The 20,301-nt window shown below is 37.0% G+C and overlaps 1 protein-coding gene and 1 long non-coding RNA gene across 2 annotated transcripts in view; one reads left to right on the plus strand and one right to left on the minus strand.

The window, feature by feature from the left end:
* Positions 1–19,504, plus strand: part of LOC112123431 (bromodomain and WD repeat-containing protein 1-like) — a 55,616-nt gene extending 36,112 nt beyond the window's left edge. Inside the window, exons 16-20 of the mRNA XM_026651049.2 lie at positions 1,473–1,708; positions 2,935–3,135; positions 3,769–4,743; positions 8,625–9,602; positions 18,297–19,504. Coding sequence (XP_026506834.1) covers positions 1,473–1,708; positions 2,935–3,135; positions 3,769–4,743; positions 8,625–9,602; positions 18,297–19,504 — 3,598 coding nt within the window. The remainder of the gene's footprint in view (positions 1–1,472; positions 1,709–2,934; positions 3,136–3,768; positions 4,744–8,624; positions 9,603–18,296) is intronic.
* On the minus strand, positions 13,197–16,556 carry LOC112117828. The gene is made up of 2 exons (XR_002908997.2): positions 16,505–16,556; positions 13,197–15,113 (listed from the first exon to the last, which is right to left on the minus strand). It is a non-coding gene; the product is annotated as an uncharacterized LOC112117828 (long non-coding RNA).
* Positions 19,505–20,301: the final 797 nt, after the last annotated feature.

A 20,301-nucleotide genomic window follows, 5' to 3' on the forward strand; every position in this document is an offset into this window, starting at 1 on the left:
CGTTCAGGGGAGCAGGCGGAGCAGAGGTGAGCTAGGGTGGGGGGGCACAGGAAGTAACGGGGGGGGGTAGAGGAACCACTCCCCGCTCCAGCTCACCTCCGCTCCAGCTCACCTCCGCTCCACCACCGCCGCCTCCCCTGAGCACCCCGCCGCTCAGCTTGTCCTCCCTCCCAGCCTTGCTGCATGAAGCAGCTGTTTCGCACGGGGCAAGCCTGGGAGGGAGGGGGGATAAGCGGAGTGGCGGCGGCGCGCTCAGGGGAGCAGGCGGAGCGGAGGCAAGCTGGGGCGGCGGGGGCACTTTTTCCCCATGCCCCGGAGTCGGCACCTATGATGGCCGGCGCCAGAATGCCGCCCCTAGAATTGTGCCGCCCCAAGCACCTGCTTGTTTTGCTGGTGTCTGGAGCTGGCCCTGGGAGAGGGGATGGGAGCCAGACCAGATCAGTAGAACAGGTCAGCCACCGATTCGCCGCTCGCCTCCTCAGCCCCCCTCCCCCGGCTCGCCGACTCACTCCCCACCACTGCCCGCCCGCTTGCCTACTCAACCCCTGCGGGCCGCACAGTGAGCCCACGTGGGCCGCATGTTGTGCAGGCCTGCCTTAGTGCATATGTGGCCTAAGCGTGTAAGGATGCCTTATTCTAAACACTGAAGAACTCAAGATTTAAAGGACTAGTACATATGTTAATTCAGGGCTTTATCAGGTAACAAATTTCCCATTCAGGCTTTTTTAATGTTTTAATTTTATTTATTAGAAGAAATATTTCTGGTGTCGAACAAGTGCCCTTTCTCTCTTCCACTCCTCTACCAGAAGAGCACTCTTCTCCAGTAATCAAATTGAACCCCAGGCTTGTGTGCAGCACTCATACAGGCTAGATTTGCGTTACAGTGGAAAACTATAGACTTCGTGTATTCACATTTCTGTGTACTCACATATTTTATTTCAGAGAGCAGGATCTTTCTCCCATGTTGCACCTCTTAGCTGGTGTCTTTGAGACTCTGTTTATCATAGGATATAATTGGTATACATGGCCCTTTTAAATGCCTATTGCAGCTGATAAGTGAGGATTCTAGGGTACATCAGAAATCCAAAGGCTGCTGTTGCAACTTGGAAAATAGGAGGGAAACACTGTCAGCCTCAGATTTATGTATATATGTGTAGTTTAAATCAGGAAATGGATTAGATATCATTAGATATTTTCATTGTAGGTGTAAATTACACTTTTACCAAGAGCACTTAGCATTGACTACTGAGTTGTGAATGTCCCACAACTGCAGGTGACATAAATTTGAATATTTTAATTCACAAATTTAATCGCTTTTCACCAAGTTGTAAATGGTACTGAATACAGTTTTTATACCAATAGGAATTATTGCCTTTTATCCATGTTTCCAAATATTTCATTATTTCTTATTAAAATATTCTGCTCTCTTACATTGTATATTATAGTTACTTCTATTTTCTTTTTATGGCTAGAAATGTGAAGCAGAAACCCTTAAAATCTCAGGCAAAAATTGAATCTGAGCAGGAAGATTCTTCTACCCAACCTACCTCTAGCAGAGCAGCATGTGTTACAAGCCATAAAATAAATGCTAGCACCTATGCCCACAGTTCTTCTGGCGAATCTTCTGATTCTGCTTGCATATCATCACGTGAAAGAAATGGAAAAGCTAGAACTACACCCTTAACAAATCATACTGCATTGTCATCAGGTGAGAAACAAAATCTGTTTTAAAAGCTGTATTTGCTTATATATTAAACGTGAGCTATAAAATGTTTGCTAATTATTTTTTTTGCCTTTGTAGGCAAAGTAACCATAATTCCCATAAAGTCTAGCTAAATAACTCTTAAAAATACAAACCTTTTTAAAATGCCTTCTGTAGGAAAACCTTGTCTCTGATAACTATGAATGTTTTGTAATAACATCTTGTGTTTTCATGCTGTTTGCATGTTAAGTATAGAATTCTTCTGTTTTAAAGTTGTATAGAACCCAATACATTTCTTTAGTTTCAGCTTTTATTAGTGAAAAGCCTGCAGTAGAGGAAACTTATAAGTAAAAATATATTTATAACCAAAGAAGCAGACTTGTACACCATCTTTCAATCCTGTTGGATAGTCTGTGTGCCTGTACTCCGTTTCATCTGAGGAGTCATCACAGAGCTAAATGGCTTGTTGAGGGGTGAGAAGGGAGAAAAATGGTCCTGTCATCCTCATTTGCTGCTTTAAAAATCTGCTAAATGTGAAAATGGAACCTTGAAGTCTCAAACAGTCTTAGCAAACAGTGCTTGTGATGAACACTTTGAACTTGCCGTATCAGTACATTTAACACATAAATATGACTTATATTTAACATTGCGTGTGTGTATTGTGCACAAAACACTATGCAAAAAGAATATTAAGATTTCAAAGTTACACACTCAGATGAAAGGAAGTGCCGGAATTAATGTTGCCTATGCAACAAACACACGAAGACTACCCCGTCTCATATCACATTCTTATTCCAAAGCATAAGGGTGCTAAACTCTTAAAGAAGCCACCACTATTTTATTAACATTGCAAAGCCTTCCTTGAAAATAGCTGAACATTTTTAGCTGAACCTTTTAAAAAAAAAAAAACAGAGAAAATGCCACCAGATAATGCAGCATGAAAAAATTCAGCCCTCGTAAAGTTTGGCAAAGTTATGAGCAACTGAAAACAGTCTCACAATGGAAAATGTAAGGCAGCTATCACTATAGGTGGCACTGGTATAATGTATGCCTTCCTGTCCTTGTCTTTAAATAATACACTGTGAAACTAATTATATGGAAGCGATATGTGTAAGAAACATTCTGTAAAGTGTAAAACAGCAAATTACACCTACTAATTAATTTTCAAGGTCATTAACTTGCTGTGTTCCTGCTTAGAATTCTAAATTCTTTTTTTTTTTTTTTTAAACCAGAAAGTGAAATAGAAGGCTCTTCAGCTTCTTCCTCTGCCTCCTCATCAGGATCTTCTTCCTCTTCTTCGTCAAGTAGCTCAGAGGAAAGTAAAGAGAGCTCTATGGCTCTTGCATCCCCAGTATTACACAATGGTATATCCAGAGCAAAGAACAGCAGCTTTAGGGTAACCAGAAATAGAGCAGCTCAAAGAAAGCAAATGGGTAAGATTCAATCAGCATTTTCTGTGAATGGCCAATAACATAAGAAAATGCATATTCAGTGGTAAATATACGTGGTGCAATTAAGTTCATGTTAATAACACTTTGAAAAGTTAAAACTGTATGTTAACGTCTGGAATACATGACTGAGGCTAGCATAGTTGCATGGCACTTGTACCGATACTGTTGCTGTAAGAGTTAAGACTTTTCTCAGAATCTTACGGTTTCCTCTGGTGAAACAATTAACATTAGCATTGAAGGAATCCTTACTGAAGGAAGTTACTAGTAAGGCAAAGAGATAGTCAAACAGTGAGGATGAAGATTTTGCAACTCCCTTGTTTTTAATTATAAAAAAGAAATTGAATACAACTGATACTAGTAATGATGGTTTAAATACAAATAAAGCAAGCTTCAAGACACGGTGAATGCTCACCTTTTAGATTTGTGAAGAATGAGAGTGTTACCTTTATTTTCTAGTTAAATAAAATGTTCCATGTAAGTTGCAGCTACTACTACATTTGTACTTCAATTCAGTTTGTGCCTATGAGTTGAACTTGTTTGACTTTACAGGAAATTTAATTTAACATAAATGGGTGTCCTTATATTTAAAATTGACAGCAATTCTATATTTTACAGGATCAGATTCTCAGGAGAATGGAAATATCAGAAAAACTGCCAGGAAAAGGCTATATAGAAGTGACTCTGAAAATACTTCAGCAGTGGCTTGTGAATCGTTGAGTAACAAAACTGGTAGACATAGAAAAATTCCACGCAGAAGTGCTACTGTGGCTGCTAATAAATTAAGGCTGATGAGTGATGTGGAGGAAGAGATCTCCAGTTCAGAAAGTGTGGGCATTGCAAGCAAGAACAGAAAACTGCCCCACCGCAATGCTTCTGCTGCAGCCAGGAAACTGCTTTTGGACGGTTCTGATGATGAGACAGGTTTAAAGTCTGAAAGTGAAAAAGAAGTAAAAGAACAGTATGCGAGGAAGAAAAAACTTTCTCAGCCTGGTTCATCTGCTGCTAGAAGAAAATATATTAGTGAATCTGAAGTTGGAAGTTCAGATTCTGAAACTGATACAAGAATGGCACACAAAAATAGGCAAAGCAATAGCAAAAAACCACCACAGAGGACGGTCTGTGCTTCATCTCCTAAAATTAAAAATCCCACAATAGAATTTTCAGAGGACGACTCCAAAAACCATAAGTCAGAGGATGGGAGCAGTCAGAAAGTGTCCAGCCAGTCAACTTCTACACACAAACAGCATGCAGTGAGCAACTCTGAGGATGAGGAAGATTCTGAGTCAGGCAGGTGGAATGGTAGAAAAATCAAGAAGGTGACAAGTCAAAAGCCTGCAACTCCTTTCAAAAAAGCAAAAGTCTTGAGTGACTTAGAGGACACAGCAGAGTCTGAAACAGAAGTGAAGGAGAATGGAAGAAGTTCTGTGTCAGAGAGCATGGAAACTTCTGGGACTCCAGGGAGCTCAAAATCTGGACCTGATGCTAGTTTCAATTGCTCTTCTAATTTAGCATCTGAAACTGATACCAATAATAGTAACTATAGTGATGCCATAAACAAAAAAAGGAGGAAAAGGGAAGTCACTAAAAAAGGTATGTTTAAAAACTTAATGTATCTAAATCTGATATTGACTAAATTAAAATGTAGGATTGGTAGTTATTAGGAAGATTTGGACTCCACAAAATGAGTTCCTTGACATTCTGAAGGAAGCTTGTGTAGGAATATTGTAAAGTGTGACAAAGATAGAAGTATAAAGGTGTATGCTGTTAAAATTGGGCAGTGGTCAATTTAATTTTTCAGAGGAAAATTATTTCCCTTCCTCATGGCACTAGATCTCTTGATGAATGGTGAGTGTTTGTCTAACTATTCTGGAAGTATATTTATATGAAACTATTAATGCAACTATACTATTATAGTGTTCATTTTTAACTTGTATTTTCTGTCCACATTGCAATATTTAGCAGAGATGACAAAATATGCTTCATTTGTGGAACATATTTAAGTCTGAATTTCATCCAGTAAGTTTACAAATGGTTTCACTGGGGACAGTTCACTAGTAGACTATGGAGTGTTATGGGTGACTGAGATATTGCCTTTGATAACCTGTGCATTCAAGAATTGATAAATATGTGTGTTCAAGATTGTTCTTGAATGTCCTCATGATAACTGTAGCTGGAGTATATAGCACACGGCCACTGTTACCGTTACCTGAGTGTTTCCTTTCTGAAAGACCATTTTCGTTTCTTACAACCTGGTGAAATTTTCACCTTTCAGGCTGGTTTCTACCTGAGAGTGGTCCTGTTTTTATAAATGTGAGAAAAGGCATTTCTGCAGTTTTTGAGAATAAGTAGAGTGGAGGTGGGAAAATGCTATTCTTTTAACAAATATATAGATGGATGGATGGATAGATTTAAAAACAAATTACAGGGTCCTATTTTTAAACAGCTCCAGTTTTTTTGGGAAGAAAGTAGAAATTTTGCATGGCTATAGGGCAGTGTTTCTCACCCTTTTTGATACCAGGGACGCTGCCTTCCTAAACTCTGTCAGGGAAGTCTCAAGGATCAGCACCAGTCCATGGACTGGTCATTGAGAAACACTGATATAGGGTAACATTTTCAAAAGCACTTCAGTGACCTAAAAACTTTCTCAGTTAGATGCTTTTCACAATGTTACCCGTGGGCCTTATATTGGAGGTGTACTTTAAAGTAAGTGTTCTGATTAGCTCAGATTATCACAATTTTTTTTAAATGTGCAGGCATTGTACATTTTTAATAACAATACTTTTTAAAAATAACTCCTGGAAATATAAAGTAAAAGGGCTGTTAATGCATTCACATAAAATTTTGAATAGAAATAAGTAATATGATGCCCCTCTATGTCATCTTAGGTATTTAATAAGGTTTCTGTGGTTTCCAGAGAAGCCCTGCTTCATTCAGTGAGATGTTCAAAAGTTCTTGCAAACCCCGTATCGGGGCTTGTCTACACACAATTTCTGCCTCAATTTAAATTAAATTTATAATTGTAAGCAAAACACATTTACATCAATATGAGTGTGTTCACACTAGGGAGTTGCATCAATTCAAGTAAGTTTGTTTTTAAACTGATTTATGTAAATTGGCGCACAAACTCTGTAGACCAGCTCTCACATTAGGCATTTTTGCGCAGTCTGGCCAAGTTGTGTATCTAGGCGTATAATGAAAGTAATATTTGAATTATTTCCTTTTTCTAGCATATTTCCTAAGGAAAACATAAGATAAGAGAATTTAAAGATTGCAAAGTAAAGCGCTCAAGTCAAGAAATGTCATGTTTTTATATTTGCCTCTGAAAAATAATTTAAACTTTATGATCACCAGGGATTTTAGAAATCCTTTTGCCACAGGAAAAACATGAAATTTGTGTTTTTACAGAGAATCTTTAGTTTTTACATTTTGTGAAAAAATAAAAACATATGTACAGTAGAATCCCATTTATGTGAGCCTCCATTGTCCGGCTCTCCATATTAACTGAACTGGTGCTGTTGGTTGTCAGCCCCAGGCAGTGGGGCTTGCAGCTGAAGCTCTTTGCCCAGTCTCTGGGTTATCCGAATTTTAGATTATGTGATCTGGCCCTGGCCCCAATTAGATCGGATAAATGGGATTCCACTGTATAGTGTGGCTAGGGAAAAAGTTCAGCGTTTCATTTTACTCATTGAAAAACACAGATTTTTGGTTTTTTATCACGGAGAACTAGGATCCCTGATGATCCCTTACTATTATTTCCATAGATTTCCTTCAGGTTCCTGTATTCTAGCTCAAATTGTGGTTGCAGTTACAGTGATGTAAATTAGGAGTAAATCAGCTGAAATCAATTAACTCTACTCTGAATTTACATTAATATATGTATAAATGAATTTGAATACAATAATATTTGGCCCTCAATATGCAGGTTGGATTTGTGTACAGCAGCAAGTGAGGCAGAGATGTGTACTCATTTGACTGAGCAAAACTCATTAAATAGTTGTATTTTTAAATTAAATTAAATGTATTTGCATAGAGAAAATCTTTTTTGTTGACAGCTAGCATTTTATATTGTGTACACTATTACTTTTTTGCTTCTAACAAGTAAATTTATAAATAAATGTTGAATACCTACCTGATCCACTGCGGACTCTACCTGCTCACTAAATGAAGATGGGGGCCCTGTGAAAAAAGGTAACCTTTATTTTGGCGTGTCCTGACTGCGTGCTTCATAGGCAGCCTTAATGTTGCTTTAACTTACATTTTCTATAAAATTTAGTCAGACCCTGATGTCAGCTAGCATTTCCTAACTAATCATACAGTATCTTTTGTAAATGTAAAATAATTATTGCTACAAAAATGACTTAATCATCTGGGTTTTTTTAAAACACTGAAATATTTCCTTTGCTTATAGGTTTGGTAAAAGCATATATTTGCAAAACAAAGTTTGGGCTGAAGTTGACCAGATATAGTGTCCCTTTATCATTACATCTTCCTCGCCAAATCTGAATTAGGCGTTTTGTGAATTTTTTGGATTAAATAAAACAAGTTTTTGGCGTTCCAGAATACTAGTAGTATAGAATTTTTTTCTACTTTTTAGATTCATTTCTTAATTCCTTTGTTTTAATTTTGGGGCTTTTATTTAACAGACTTAATACAGTGGTCACCCACAGCTTTCTGTTGCCACAGATATCATGGTAATTTTTTAGGGCTCTGATCCATTCTGATGGTTTTGCATCACTCTGGGTCAAAGCAAGTATAAAACCAGCTTACCAAAGTTAGTAAAAGGACTACCCTTATCTCAGCACATATCCAGGTGACCTAAAACGGTTGTAGCACCACCTACGCAGCCACAGCACAGAACATGTCAGAGGGAAAGGTACATATCCAGGATATGCTCCAGCGATTCCTAGCTATTGGACAAGCATTTGGAGCCATGGAGAGCCAGGAATAAGAAGAGCAGCCTGGAGTTGTGCTCACGCACTAGGGACTGATGGCCCAAGGATTAGGGGAATGCAAAGGTGTTTGAAAGCCATCTTTGAATGGCCCTTGTCCCATATCTGGTTTTGTGCCAAGAACAGATCAACCAAACTGCAAAAAACAAATAAACAAAAAATATTTTTTCTTGCAGGTGCATTCTTAAAATGGGGATGAGGAGATGGATTTCTCAGGGCATGTAATTCAAAGATCATAAAAATCATAGGTGGAATGATAATATAGTTGGCCAAAACCCTAATTGCGCTCTACTGAATATAACATGTAATATGTTTGAATTGCCCTTGCTATTATAAAATAAAAATACAGATGTTTTAATCACACAATGTGAGCTGTTCTCCAGTACTATTTGGGTTTGTACATTGTTAGTACTATAATATAAATTGCTCTTGTTCTGTTTTAAAATATTTGTCATAAATTTGTCATTTATTTATTTTTTAATTTAACCAATATTTAAATCATTTTTATTTTTTATATTATAGGGTCTTTCTCTCAAGAGAATGGACATAGCAGAAGAGCTACCAGGAAAAGGTTATATGGGAGTGACTCAGAATATTCAAAGGGGGTTTACAAAATAGTGAATGACAAAGATGGTGGTCGCAGAAGAATTCCACGCAGAAGTGCTACTGTGGCTGCCAGTAAATTAAGACTAATGAGTGATGTGGAGGAAGAGATCTCCAGCTCAGAAAGTATTGGCATTAGAAGCAAGAACAGAAAACTGCCCCACCGCAGTGCCTCTGCTGCAGCCAGGAAATTGTTATTGGATGGCTTTGAAGATGACACAGGTTTAAAATCTGAAAGTGAAAAAGAACAAAAAGAACAGTATATTAAGCGGAAAATGCTTTCGCAGGCTGGTTCATCTGCTAGAAGAAAATATATTAGTGAATCTGAAGATAAAAGTTCAGATTCTGAAATAGGTGCAAAAATGGCACCAAAAAATAGGCAAAGCAATGGCCATAAACAACCACACAGGACAGTCTGTGCTGCATCTCCTAAAATTAAAAATCCCACAGTAGAATTCTCAGAGGACTCCAAAAGCCATAAGTCAGGGGATGGGAGCAGTCAAAAGGTGTCTGATCAGTCAACTTCTGCACACACACAGCATGCCGTGAGCAACTCTGAGGATGAGGCAGATTCTTTGTCAGGCAGGTGGAATGGTAGAAGAATTAAGAAGATGACCAGTCAAAAGTCTGCAACTCTTTTCAAGAAAGCAAAAGCCTTGAGTGATTTGAAAAACAGAGCAGAGTCTGAAACCGAAGTGAGGGAGAATGGAAGACGGTCTGTGTCCGAGAGAACAGGACCTTCTGGAACTGCAGGGAGCTCAAAATCTGGACCTGATGCCAGTTTCAATTGCTCTTCTAATTTAGAATTTGATACTGATTCCAATAGCAGTAACTATAGCAATGCCACAAACACAAAAAAAAGGAAAAGGAAAGGAAAAACAAAAGTCATTAGAAAAGGTAATTTTAAAGCTAATGCATCTAAATCTATGATATTGTCTAGACAGAGGAAACGACGTAGGATTAATATGGATGATAATGACTGGGAGGATTTGGACTATACAAAATATAAAAGAGCTCCTCAACGCTCTAAAATCAGAACTAGAAATCAGGGTAGAAAGACTGTAAGGTATGATGATAGAGGTCTAGACAGTGTGCTCGAACTGAGAGATTACAGAACATAATGGAGGGAAATCTATTCCACTTTTGTGGTAATATCATTAGAATTCATGATGAATGATGGCTGTTCTTTGTCATGAGATTCAGGGAAAACATTTATATTTTTCTGTGAAAAACATAATCCTGTGACTGTCCTTGTCATATTTCAGATTGCATTTGCTGGTCCATGTAGCAATATGTAGCAACTGATACCAAAATGTTTCATTTTGGGGCAGTATTTCAGTCTGGACTGGAATGTTACTGCTCAGAATAACAGTTTTCAAAACCAGTTGAACACTGGCCTATATGTTGCTAGCACAATATTGACCATTACTTTAATCGGTGCTGTGTGAGAAAATTGCCTATGACGTACAGTTTTAGAGATTTCAAAATCTCGAAGTGGACTGTTCTAGCACCGGTTCCTTGTTCTAGAGACTTTATAAAACTAGGTTACTGTTACATGATCAGTATTATAATTAGTCCTGTTGATCTTGACATCATGAGTAAAGTAACAGTTCCTTTACAAAGTAGATAACTATTTTTATTTTTCCAAATTATTATTTGCTTTATTAATGCAGTTGAATACAGAAGAGCCATTAATTTAAATTTAAATAATTTTTATTATTTGACTGAAAGGTGTTATTTTTTTAATACAGTGTTGCTTCCATGAGGTAAATTGGAATCTGCAAAATTATTTATTTTAATTTTTGTTTTGATGGCAGTGTTTTGCCACCTTTTTTTAAAGGTGAAAACGTGTGTCCAGGATAGCGATATTCTGGTATTTATTTGATGTCTGCATGCACTCCTTTTTCTTACTACTGGTTTAATTTTTTAAGAAGATAAAGCTTTTTGTCCAACAGTTACAGTGATGTCCCCTATATCTCTGTTTCTCCAAATTTCATGGGATATTCTGGTTTTTCATGTTTTTAACCGAAGTGTTAAGTCACGCTTATGGTTCTTCACAGAGATTTTCTTATATGCAGCATCTCATTGGCAGACGGTTGATAATGAATAGCCCAAAGTTATGGTCTCAGAGAAATGTTCATTAGCCTAATTTTGCTTCTGCAGTTTCAACCTATTCTGAAGTGTTTATTCTTCTCCATTTCTCATTCTTTCATATGCACTTCCATGTGCTAATTGAGATGTAATTCCAGTTTGGGAATTTTCTTTGACAACTCAGCTCATCAGAATGACTTTGGGATTCACTGGGCCATATCTAGTGTGTCACTACAACTTCCTCTTTTAGGAGATTGGTTCTTGTTTCACAGTTTAGCCAACTTTAAAGACTCTTTACAGTCTGCATATTCTCTTTTCGTGACTACTGTATTCCAAAGATGTCAGGGAGATAGACACACTAGTCCCAAAAACTGTTCTAACTACTTTATATCCCCCCCTCCCCCTGCAACCTCCCAAAAAAAGATTGCAAAAAGTAATTATCAGAAAGAACATCCCATGCAGACCTTATTTTAGAGAATTCCCATAAATATTGCAACAGAAGCAATTGGGCGAGTAGGTTTTTTGTTGTTGTTGGGTTTTTTTTTTTTTTTTTTTCCTACTTGCTCATTGTAAGTGGGAGGCATCTATACCATCCTCATAGGGACTACAACTAGTTCTAGGCCTTTGAGAATCTCATGACTTGTAATCCCCAGTAAAAGGGATTGAATCTAGCATATGGAGTTGTAGTGCATGGAACTTATATACATATTTTTCTTCCCTCTTTCATCTCCTTTTTGCGGACTGCTTTTTTTAACTATACTGCAGAAGGACCAGTCTTTTCCCTGGAGAGGTCTGCCCTTTGTGAAGCCAGAACATATGTAGCTTTACTCATGGTTAGCACCCTACATATATTTTCAACTTCATATAGCAATCAGTAGGTTGAATGGGGGGATGAGGGGGAATTGAGGCATGTCTTTACAGTAACTCTAAGATCCTGGATGAAATAATACTGTAGCTAGCAATGGTCAATAATTCACCAGATATTAAACTGAATAAAGGACAAGTAAGAATTTAATATTTTATATTCATATTTTGTTAGACTATATTGTACCTATGCATAAATTATATCTGTTGTCTTAGTCCTGCAGTTCTCTTCCCCCTTTTTCTAGTCTCAAAATTGTTATTGAATTTAAAGTAACATGCCATGTACTACTTTACTCAACTTCTAAAAACTATTTTTTTTTGTTTGCTTGACACCAAACATGATTAAGAATGAAAGCGCAAAAGATACATTAAACTACTCTGCCCATCTTGCCTGGGATTGGTCTTGAAGAGAGGGTTACTATCTGTATACAACACTGTTAAAAATCAGGCCCCGGATTATTTCCCACCTCTAACTTGACAGCTGAGGAAAGATGACCTGCCTTAACAACTGCATTATAATAAGTTAAAATCTTCATGTTAAAGTTACCCTTTTCCAGTTATTAATTTCAACCAAAATAATTTCTTCCAACTACCAAATATATGAGGAGGGGATATGGAGTTGGGTCATCACTGTGTTTCTAACACAAAATTGTCAAAATGTTGCCATTTTGTTCTTGCAAGCTGACCTACATTTTTGTCGGTTGCCGCATAACTGATTCTATCGCACTTTAAAATGTGTATTGTATGCCTTCTTAGGCAGATAGTTTTGATATATTTTTGTGACACATGGGTCTATGTTTACGTGGGGTGAGAATCTCAGGAAGAAAGTCATTTAAGGTGTTTTGTGATTAATTCTGCTATCTTGGCAATTTCCCACAAGAAATAATTTTTTGACCTACTAAGATCTAAACGTTTATTAATTGCTGCCAAATACACAAAGTGATTTCTAACATCAATGAAATATATAAGAATGGCGGGTACAGTAGATGATCAGCAACAAAACAGTCACTGAACCCTTGATTGCCCATTAAACTTTATATGTAGCTGCATTGCCATAGATACTTATTTCCATTCAGTTAATACTCTTTAAAGTATTGGCTTTTTTTCAGAACCCTTCGGTAATTTTTTGGTATGAAATGGCTCTTATCTGAAACTTGTTTTGTAAGTAGAAAATATTTGAATCCAGCATATAACTTACTATTTTTGGAGACATGAAAAATTATTTTTCAAAGTCTTTGAAAAGATTTTTTTTAATATTGTAAAAGGGAATCTCTAATTTGTATATAAAATATTACATCCAATTTGAATGTATATATTTTGTTGTAGGAAGGAAAGAGAAGTGATATAAACACCAAGTAAAATTTTCCTGACTTAGGACTTTATGTATTTCCTTTTAAAAACAAAAAACAGCTGCAAAATGCTATCTGTTCAAAGGTGATCAGTTAAAGATTTTTTTTCTTAAACTTCTGTGGGAAAGTTGTTAACCATGACGAATGTGAAAAGTGCCAAAATAGATCGGCCAGCATTGATCTTTGATTTTTATTTTTATTTTCTGGGGTGGGAGGGGGAATTGTTTTGCCATTAGTATGGAAGGTGGATGTTTTAACCTATCTGTCATCTTCTGCAGTTTGAAGAAAATCTGGTTTATATCCCTTTTTTTCCATCACTCTCTGGTTAAATTGTAGCTTTCAATGTATTGTACTTTTATGTTCTTGGATTCAAAATGTTAATTTGTCTTCCAGTTTCTGATATCTTAAATAGAGCAAAAATTCAAATATGAATTATTTTGTCTCCTCTCTTAATGAAAGAGTGCTAATCCTTCAAAAAAAATTATACACTTCCTGAGTTACAATGCGTCGATTTATTTTTAATATTTTTTTCTTTACAAAGCAATAATCAGTTTTTAACAGCTAGATCAAACTGGCAACGATAAATACAGTTTTTCTAATAATGGATCAATTGTGCAAAACCTTTCCAGCAGTGAGAGTCACATTTAACTGCCAAGCCTGAGGGATGCATCTAATTAATATATTAAATTATGAAGGATTTTAATCTGAGAGAGAGTTTATCCATAGAGCTTCTTGATGTCTAGCTTTTTCTTGAAGGTGGCCATACTTGTTATGGAATAATTATATTTTATATAGTACTCATCACTCCTCCCTCCCCAGATACAGCAGCCAAAGCATTGAATTGCAATAAAATTGCTGACAGTGTTATGGGGTTTTTTAAAAAGTTGGTGTCTCTTTAAGCAATAAAATACTGCCCTCTTAAAATAGAAGCAATGAAGGGAGGGCATCTAATTTTAAAGGAAAGACTGAAAGACAAGATAGTATGTGTTGGGCAACATGAATGGTCTGAAACTAGAAAAGCAAAGGTGTTCTTAATAAAATGAGAAGGGATGGAAAGAGTTCTATGCTGCATGGGGGGGCTCACCACAGCTGAAGCATAATCAACTGCTGATCTTGGATGTGATAAGATCTGTGTTGTGAGTAGTATGTAAAAGCACTCTGCCTCATAGTACAAAGTTCAAGATATGGAATCAAAATGTATTCAGAGCCATCATCCTTAAGGCCTTCAAAAACCAGTAGAGCCGATTTAAAGAGACACTGACTAGTAAATTTCAAATGTCAGTTGCAAATATCCTTAGGCATCACATCTGCCCATGAAGACAACTGCCATTTCTGTGCTTTTATAATTTTCCTGTCTTTAAAATGTTTTTATCTCCTCTATTGCTGTGTAGAAAATCCCACACATACAGGAGAAACTATTCTTTTATGTAGAGGAAAAAGTGAAACTAAACGTTGACAATATTTTAGTGTAAATACACAAAGTAAAACTAAAAATGGGAAATTTTATTTTCTCAAATTTTTCATTTATAGTAATTTGGGGTATTACTCAGACAGTAATGTAATTATTTTAAGTTGATGAGTGTTCGCTTTAAACCATTCTGCTCCTTAATAGGCAGCCAATATGACAAATGTAAGGCTGTTATAATATAATTGTGATAGTTTAAATTAGTATGCAGCTCCACTCTGAACAAGCTACATTGTTTTCGGCTGAAACTTAGCCTAATTTGACCCAAATTCACTTAGTTTAGGTGCCCTGAAAAAACATTTTTCATTGAATTTACAATTTACCAAAAAAATTTCACCCAGCTCTAACTGGACACTGTGGAATGAGGTTATATGATGATTCATTTCAAAGCGCTGCAGCTATTTTGTTCAGTCACTTTGTTCCAAATTTTCCAAAACCAAAGAATTAAGGATGTTCTCAAGTTTACCACTGTTAGAGTGCACAGATCAGTGATGGGGTGGAGGGGAGGTGTCAACATTTTTATAGTCCCTACCCGTCCTGCTCTAGACTGGAAGAGGGTGAAGTCTTTCTTTGGATCATCAAGCATCAGGATGAAATTGGTGATTCAGGCAAACTCTGTTTTCTGGATCTTCAGGGTACCTGTCTGCACAAACAAAATCATGGCATCACAAATGATTACTGCACTTTGCACTACTGGGTCAATACTTCCAATATCAAGCATTTGTTTGTTTTGGCTGCACCATTATTTAGGGTAATTCTAGCAACTGCACTAGGAGATTTACTGTATCTACTCCTTTGATTGGCTTGTGTGAAGGGAGACATTTTTTTGAGGCATTTACATTTAATTGGGACATCTCCCAGGGAACTAATTAAGCTTAGTAATACTAAATAATATTTGATAAGGATAATTCTGCCAAATACAATTTTTTAGGTGTCTTTTGAAATAGCTTTCAGTCCTGTTATGGCTGTGATACATGCAGTGTGTGAAAACTTCAATGGTTTCTGTTCTGATGTGATATTGGCTCTTTCCATGCCACTACATATTGCCACCAGTGCAGCTCCTGGCACTAGGCAGGCAGCAGGCTTAGTCCCTGTCTCATTGTAGACAATGCCTCCCATTCAACTCCTAAATGGGCTTGTCCAGAGACAACAGATTCTGCAGTTCCTCTGACAGCAGCGGCTTTACTAATAAAAAAAAATAGTGTATGCTGTTACTCAAGAGTTCTTAATGGAGACAACAGGTCGTCCAGCAGATGTTCTGATTAAGTGGATTAAGATTAATAAAATATCACCACCTAGCACTTCTGTAGTGCTTTCCATGCATTTGTGTTTTTCAAATTTCATTTTTTCAGAACATTGAAAATTTGCCAATACATTATTTTGAAAAAACATTAAACCAAAATTTATAGTGTCAACCTTGCTACTGTATAAAATTTTCACCACAATTTTTTTATAAAGTTGTTTTGAACACACAACACTTACTGAGAATGTATGTTCACCAGACTATAAAGCACTGAATAACTAGAGCCCTGCATGGATACAAAATTTGTATCCACATCCGATCTACAAAAATGGTCCGCAAATATAAAGTGGATATCCGCAGATTTGCAGAGCTCTAGATACAAAAGTTGTATCTGCATCCGATCCACGATCCGCAAAAATGGTCTGCGGATATGGATCTCCACAGATACAAAGCGGATATCTGTGGATTTGCAGGCTCTAGTAATAACATGCTTTCTGGTCAAAGGCTAAATTAGAAATATTTAAAAAAAAAAAAGATTCATCCACAGAGCATCAAATGCATTAATGACACATTTCTGACAATCTGAGAAGGGTAAAAAGGGGTTTGTCCTTATTTGCTGCTTTGTGATATATAGATAACCTAAAAAGCTTTTTTCCAAAAGTTTCTCTGTTTTTAATCTCTGGATTGTAGGTGGTATTGTAATTACAGTAATAAAATATACAGTCTTAATACAGTTTTTATGGAATTTCATTAAACCAAATGAATATAAACAGTGATCCCATCCTACCATGGAATCCATCAGTGCAGCACAATCCCCTTCTATTTCCTGGATATATTATTTTAATATCTAAAGAAATTAAACAAACTAGGTTTTAAAGCCAGACACATCATGACATGTCAGAGAACATTACATAGTATCAAGTAATTTAAACATAATTAAGTTGGTATCTCTTTGGAAACTTAACATTTCTTTACTAGTTTTGTACTTTCTGTTGTCAGTTTTTTCACATTCCACCCCATCCCTGCCTGTTGTTTTATGTGTCAAAAGGAAGATTTTTTTGGTTTTTGTCCTTTCTATTCCCTTTCTGTAGTATCTGAGCACCTGCCATGTATGAAAATAGAGAAATATTTTGTCGTTCTTGCTTCAGAGCCTGTAGAATAAATAGCATTATGAGTAGGGCCCTACCAAATTCACGGTTCATTTTGGTCAATTTTAAAAATTGTAAATTTCATTATTTCAGCTATTTAAATCTGAAATTTCACAGTATTGTCATTGTAGGGGTCCTGACCCAAAAAGGAGTTGTGTGGGGGGGTATAGCAAGGTTACTGTAGGGGAGGTTGCGGTACTGCTACGCTTAATTCTGTGCTGTTGCTGGCAGTAGCCCTGCCTTCAGAGCTGGGCAGCTGGAGAGAGCCGCCAGCAGCAGCAGCGCAGAAGTAAGGATGGCATGGTATAGTATTGCCACCCTTACTTCTACACTGCTGTCTGCATAGCTGGGCCCTCAGCCAGCAGCTGCCACTCTCCAGCAACCCAGCTCTGCAGGCAGCAGTGCAAAAGTAAGGATGGCATGGTACAGTAGTGCCACCCTTCCTTCTGTGCTGCCACTGCGGGGGCACTGCCTTCAGAGCTGGGTGCCCGGCCGACAGCTGCCACTCTCCGGACACCCAACTCTGAAGGCAGCACAGAAGTAAGGGTGGCAATACCGTGACCCTCCCTAAAATAACCTTGCAACTCCCTTTTGGGTTAGGACTCCCAATTTGAGAAATGCTGGTCTCCCCTGTAAAATCTGTATTGTATAGGGTAAAAGCACACAAGACCAGATTTAATGGTCCATAATGTGTTTTTCATGGCTGTGAATTTGGTATGGCCCGAATTATGCGTTTATAAGACCTCGTGTGTGTGTGTGTGTGTGTGTGTATTTGACTGTATGAGAAGAATTTAAGGGAGAGTTATTCTGAAGAAATGAGTTACACGTTCAGTTCTGAAAATGTTAAGGCCTGTGATCATTTCTTTTGTGGGAGTGAGTTCCACAGTTCGGGTCTGGTTTGAAGAAATTCTTTTACTTCCCTGATCATTTATCAACTGCATAAACTATCAAAATTCTTCTGGTAATAGAATTTAATTTGTACTTTCTTTGCTTTCTGAATGGCTGCCTCTGCATTAGCAGAACAAAATTTATTACAGGTTCATAAATGTGTGTAATTTCTTTTAGAGACTTCTTTGCAATAGAATGATAGTTTTAACACTACACATAGATATTTAGAATCTGGAAATCATTCCCCTTCTTGAAGGTAAGTAGTGATTTTTTGATTGACTGTCATTGTGAGCAAAGAATGTCGCTTCCTGTCCTCTCTTATCTCAAAACAAAAGCACAATGTTGAAAGTTAAAAGGATGTCCATTGTTGATCTTATTTTAAATAATTACCCAAAGTAAACTGCACATAGCTGAGAAGTGCATAACCTGTACTTTGATTTCTATGTATTTCAGCATTAGTAGTAAAGCTTGTACCGAGTAAACTATATGATTTTAATAGAAATGTAAGTTATTTAAAGGAACTTTTAAATCTTTATTTTGTAGAATCAACCTCTGAGGAGATTGGACAAAATACAAAAGTGCTCAGGAGCAGGACATATATGAATGACTACAAAAAATATACAACGTTTTCTAGTGAGACATTAAATGCCAAAACTGTTACTGGAAAAAAACCTCCATGCAGAAGTGCTACTTTGGCTGCTAATAAAAATAAGATGATGAGTGATGTAAAGGAAGAGCTCTCCAGCTCAGAAAGTGTGTGCACTGAAAAAAAGAATAGAAAACTGCCTCACCGGACGGTGTCTGCTGCATCCAAGAAAAGGCTAAGGGACAGCTCTAAGGTAGATGCCACTTTCAAGTCTGAAAGTGAAAAAGTAAAAGAGCAACATACTAACAGGAAAACACACTCTCAGCCTAATTCAGCTGCTGCTAGAAGAAAATATATTAGAGAGTCTGAAAGGGGAAAATCTGAATCTGAGAAAGAGACCAAGATGACACACAAGAACAGGCATATTAATGACCACAAGCAGCCACACAGAACTGTCCGTGCTGCATCTCTTAAAATGAAAAATTCCACAGTAGAATTTTCAGAGGAGGACTCCAAAAGCCGTAAGTCAGGGGATGGGAGCAGTAAGAAAGCTTCTGACCAGTCAACTTTTGTACGCAAACATCATGCAGTGAGCAACTCTGAGGGTGAGGCAGGTTCTGAATCAGGCAAGTGCAAAGGTAAAAAAACCAAGGTGACCAGTCAAAAGGCTGGGACGTCTTTCAGAAAAGCAAAATTCTTGAATGCCGTAAAGGACACAGAGTCTGAAACAGGAGAGCAGGAAGATGGAAGAAGTTCTTTGTGTCGGCGGACTGCTCCTTCTGAGACTGCAAAGATTGGAAAATCTGGACCTGGTGCCAGTTTAAATTGCTCTTCCAATTTAGAATCTGAAACTGATTCTAGTAACAGTAGCTATAGGAATACCACAAAAACAAAAAAGAGGAAAAGAAAAAGAAAAACTAAAGTAATTAGAAAAGGTAAAATTTCAAATTCAAATGTATCTAAGCCGTCCAGAAGGCCCCAGCGAACAAAACGTCCTAAACTTAATCAAGAAAATGACTCTGACGATGTGGACTATACCAAATATAAAAGAGCAAATCGACGTTCTAAAATAAGAACTAGAAATGGGGGTAGAAGGACTGTGAGATATGATGATGATGGTGATGATGATGATAGAGGTCTAGATTACATAGATTGTGGAACATAACCTTAAGTGGAAAAGCCAGTCTGCTTTTTTTATGGTAATAGTGCTAGGATTCATGATGAATGCTGGCTCTTCTTTGTCCTACATTTCAGGGAATATATTTATATTTTTCTATGAAAAAGTTATTAATATCAAATCATGACTCTCCTTTTCATATTTTGACTTGCACTTGCCTGCCCATGCAGCAGCATTTAGCACAGATGCCAAAATGTGCCTCATTATAGGGGCAAAATTTTGTCTTTACTGGTATTTTACTACATATAGCAAGAGTTTAAAAAAAGTTAAATACCTGGCAACAGGTTAATAGCAGTATGTTGAGTATTATTATGGGTGCTGCAATGTGCTACTACCTGGGCCTTACAATATAAGTGCATTCAAGAACAGCTGATTTAAACCCCTCTTAATGTTGTATGAAATCTCATACAACAGTAACAGACTTGCAACTATTACTGTACATTATAAAAATAGTGGTGAATGATATTACAAACATCAGAAGTAATAAATGATTTACATTAATAACTTGAATTAGTACATCCTTTAAAATGTACAGTGCTACCACTATTGAAAATACATAACCTGAAAGAACTAGTAATGGAAAAGATATATTTAACAATTTTTAAAAAATGGTATTGGGGAAAAATAGGGGTTTGCTGACAGGTGATACTGTCATTTTTAATATGCGGCTTCCATGCTGTAAATTTGAGACCACAAAATGCAGGTGAACGATTGGGCCTAAGGGTTTGTGTGTGTTATATATATGAAAAGAAACGTGCTGTGTATTTTTTAAAACTTGTGTATTT

Source organism: Terrapene carolina, unplaced genomic scaffold, assembly GCF_002925995.2.
Source record: "Terrapene carolina triunguis isolate 2854851 unplaced genomic scaffold, T_m_triunguis-2.0 Scaffold30, whole genome shotgun sequence".
NCBI classification, from domain to species: domain Eukaryota; kingdom Metazoa; phylum Chordata; order Testudines; family Emydidae; genus Terrapene; species Terrapene triunguis.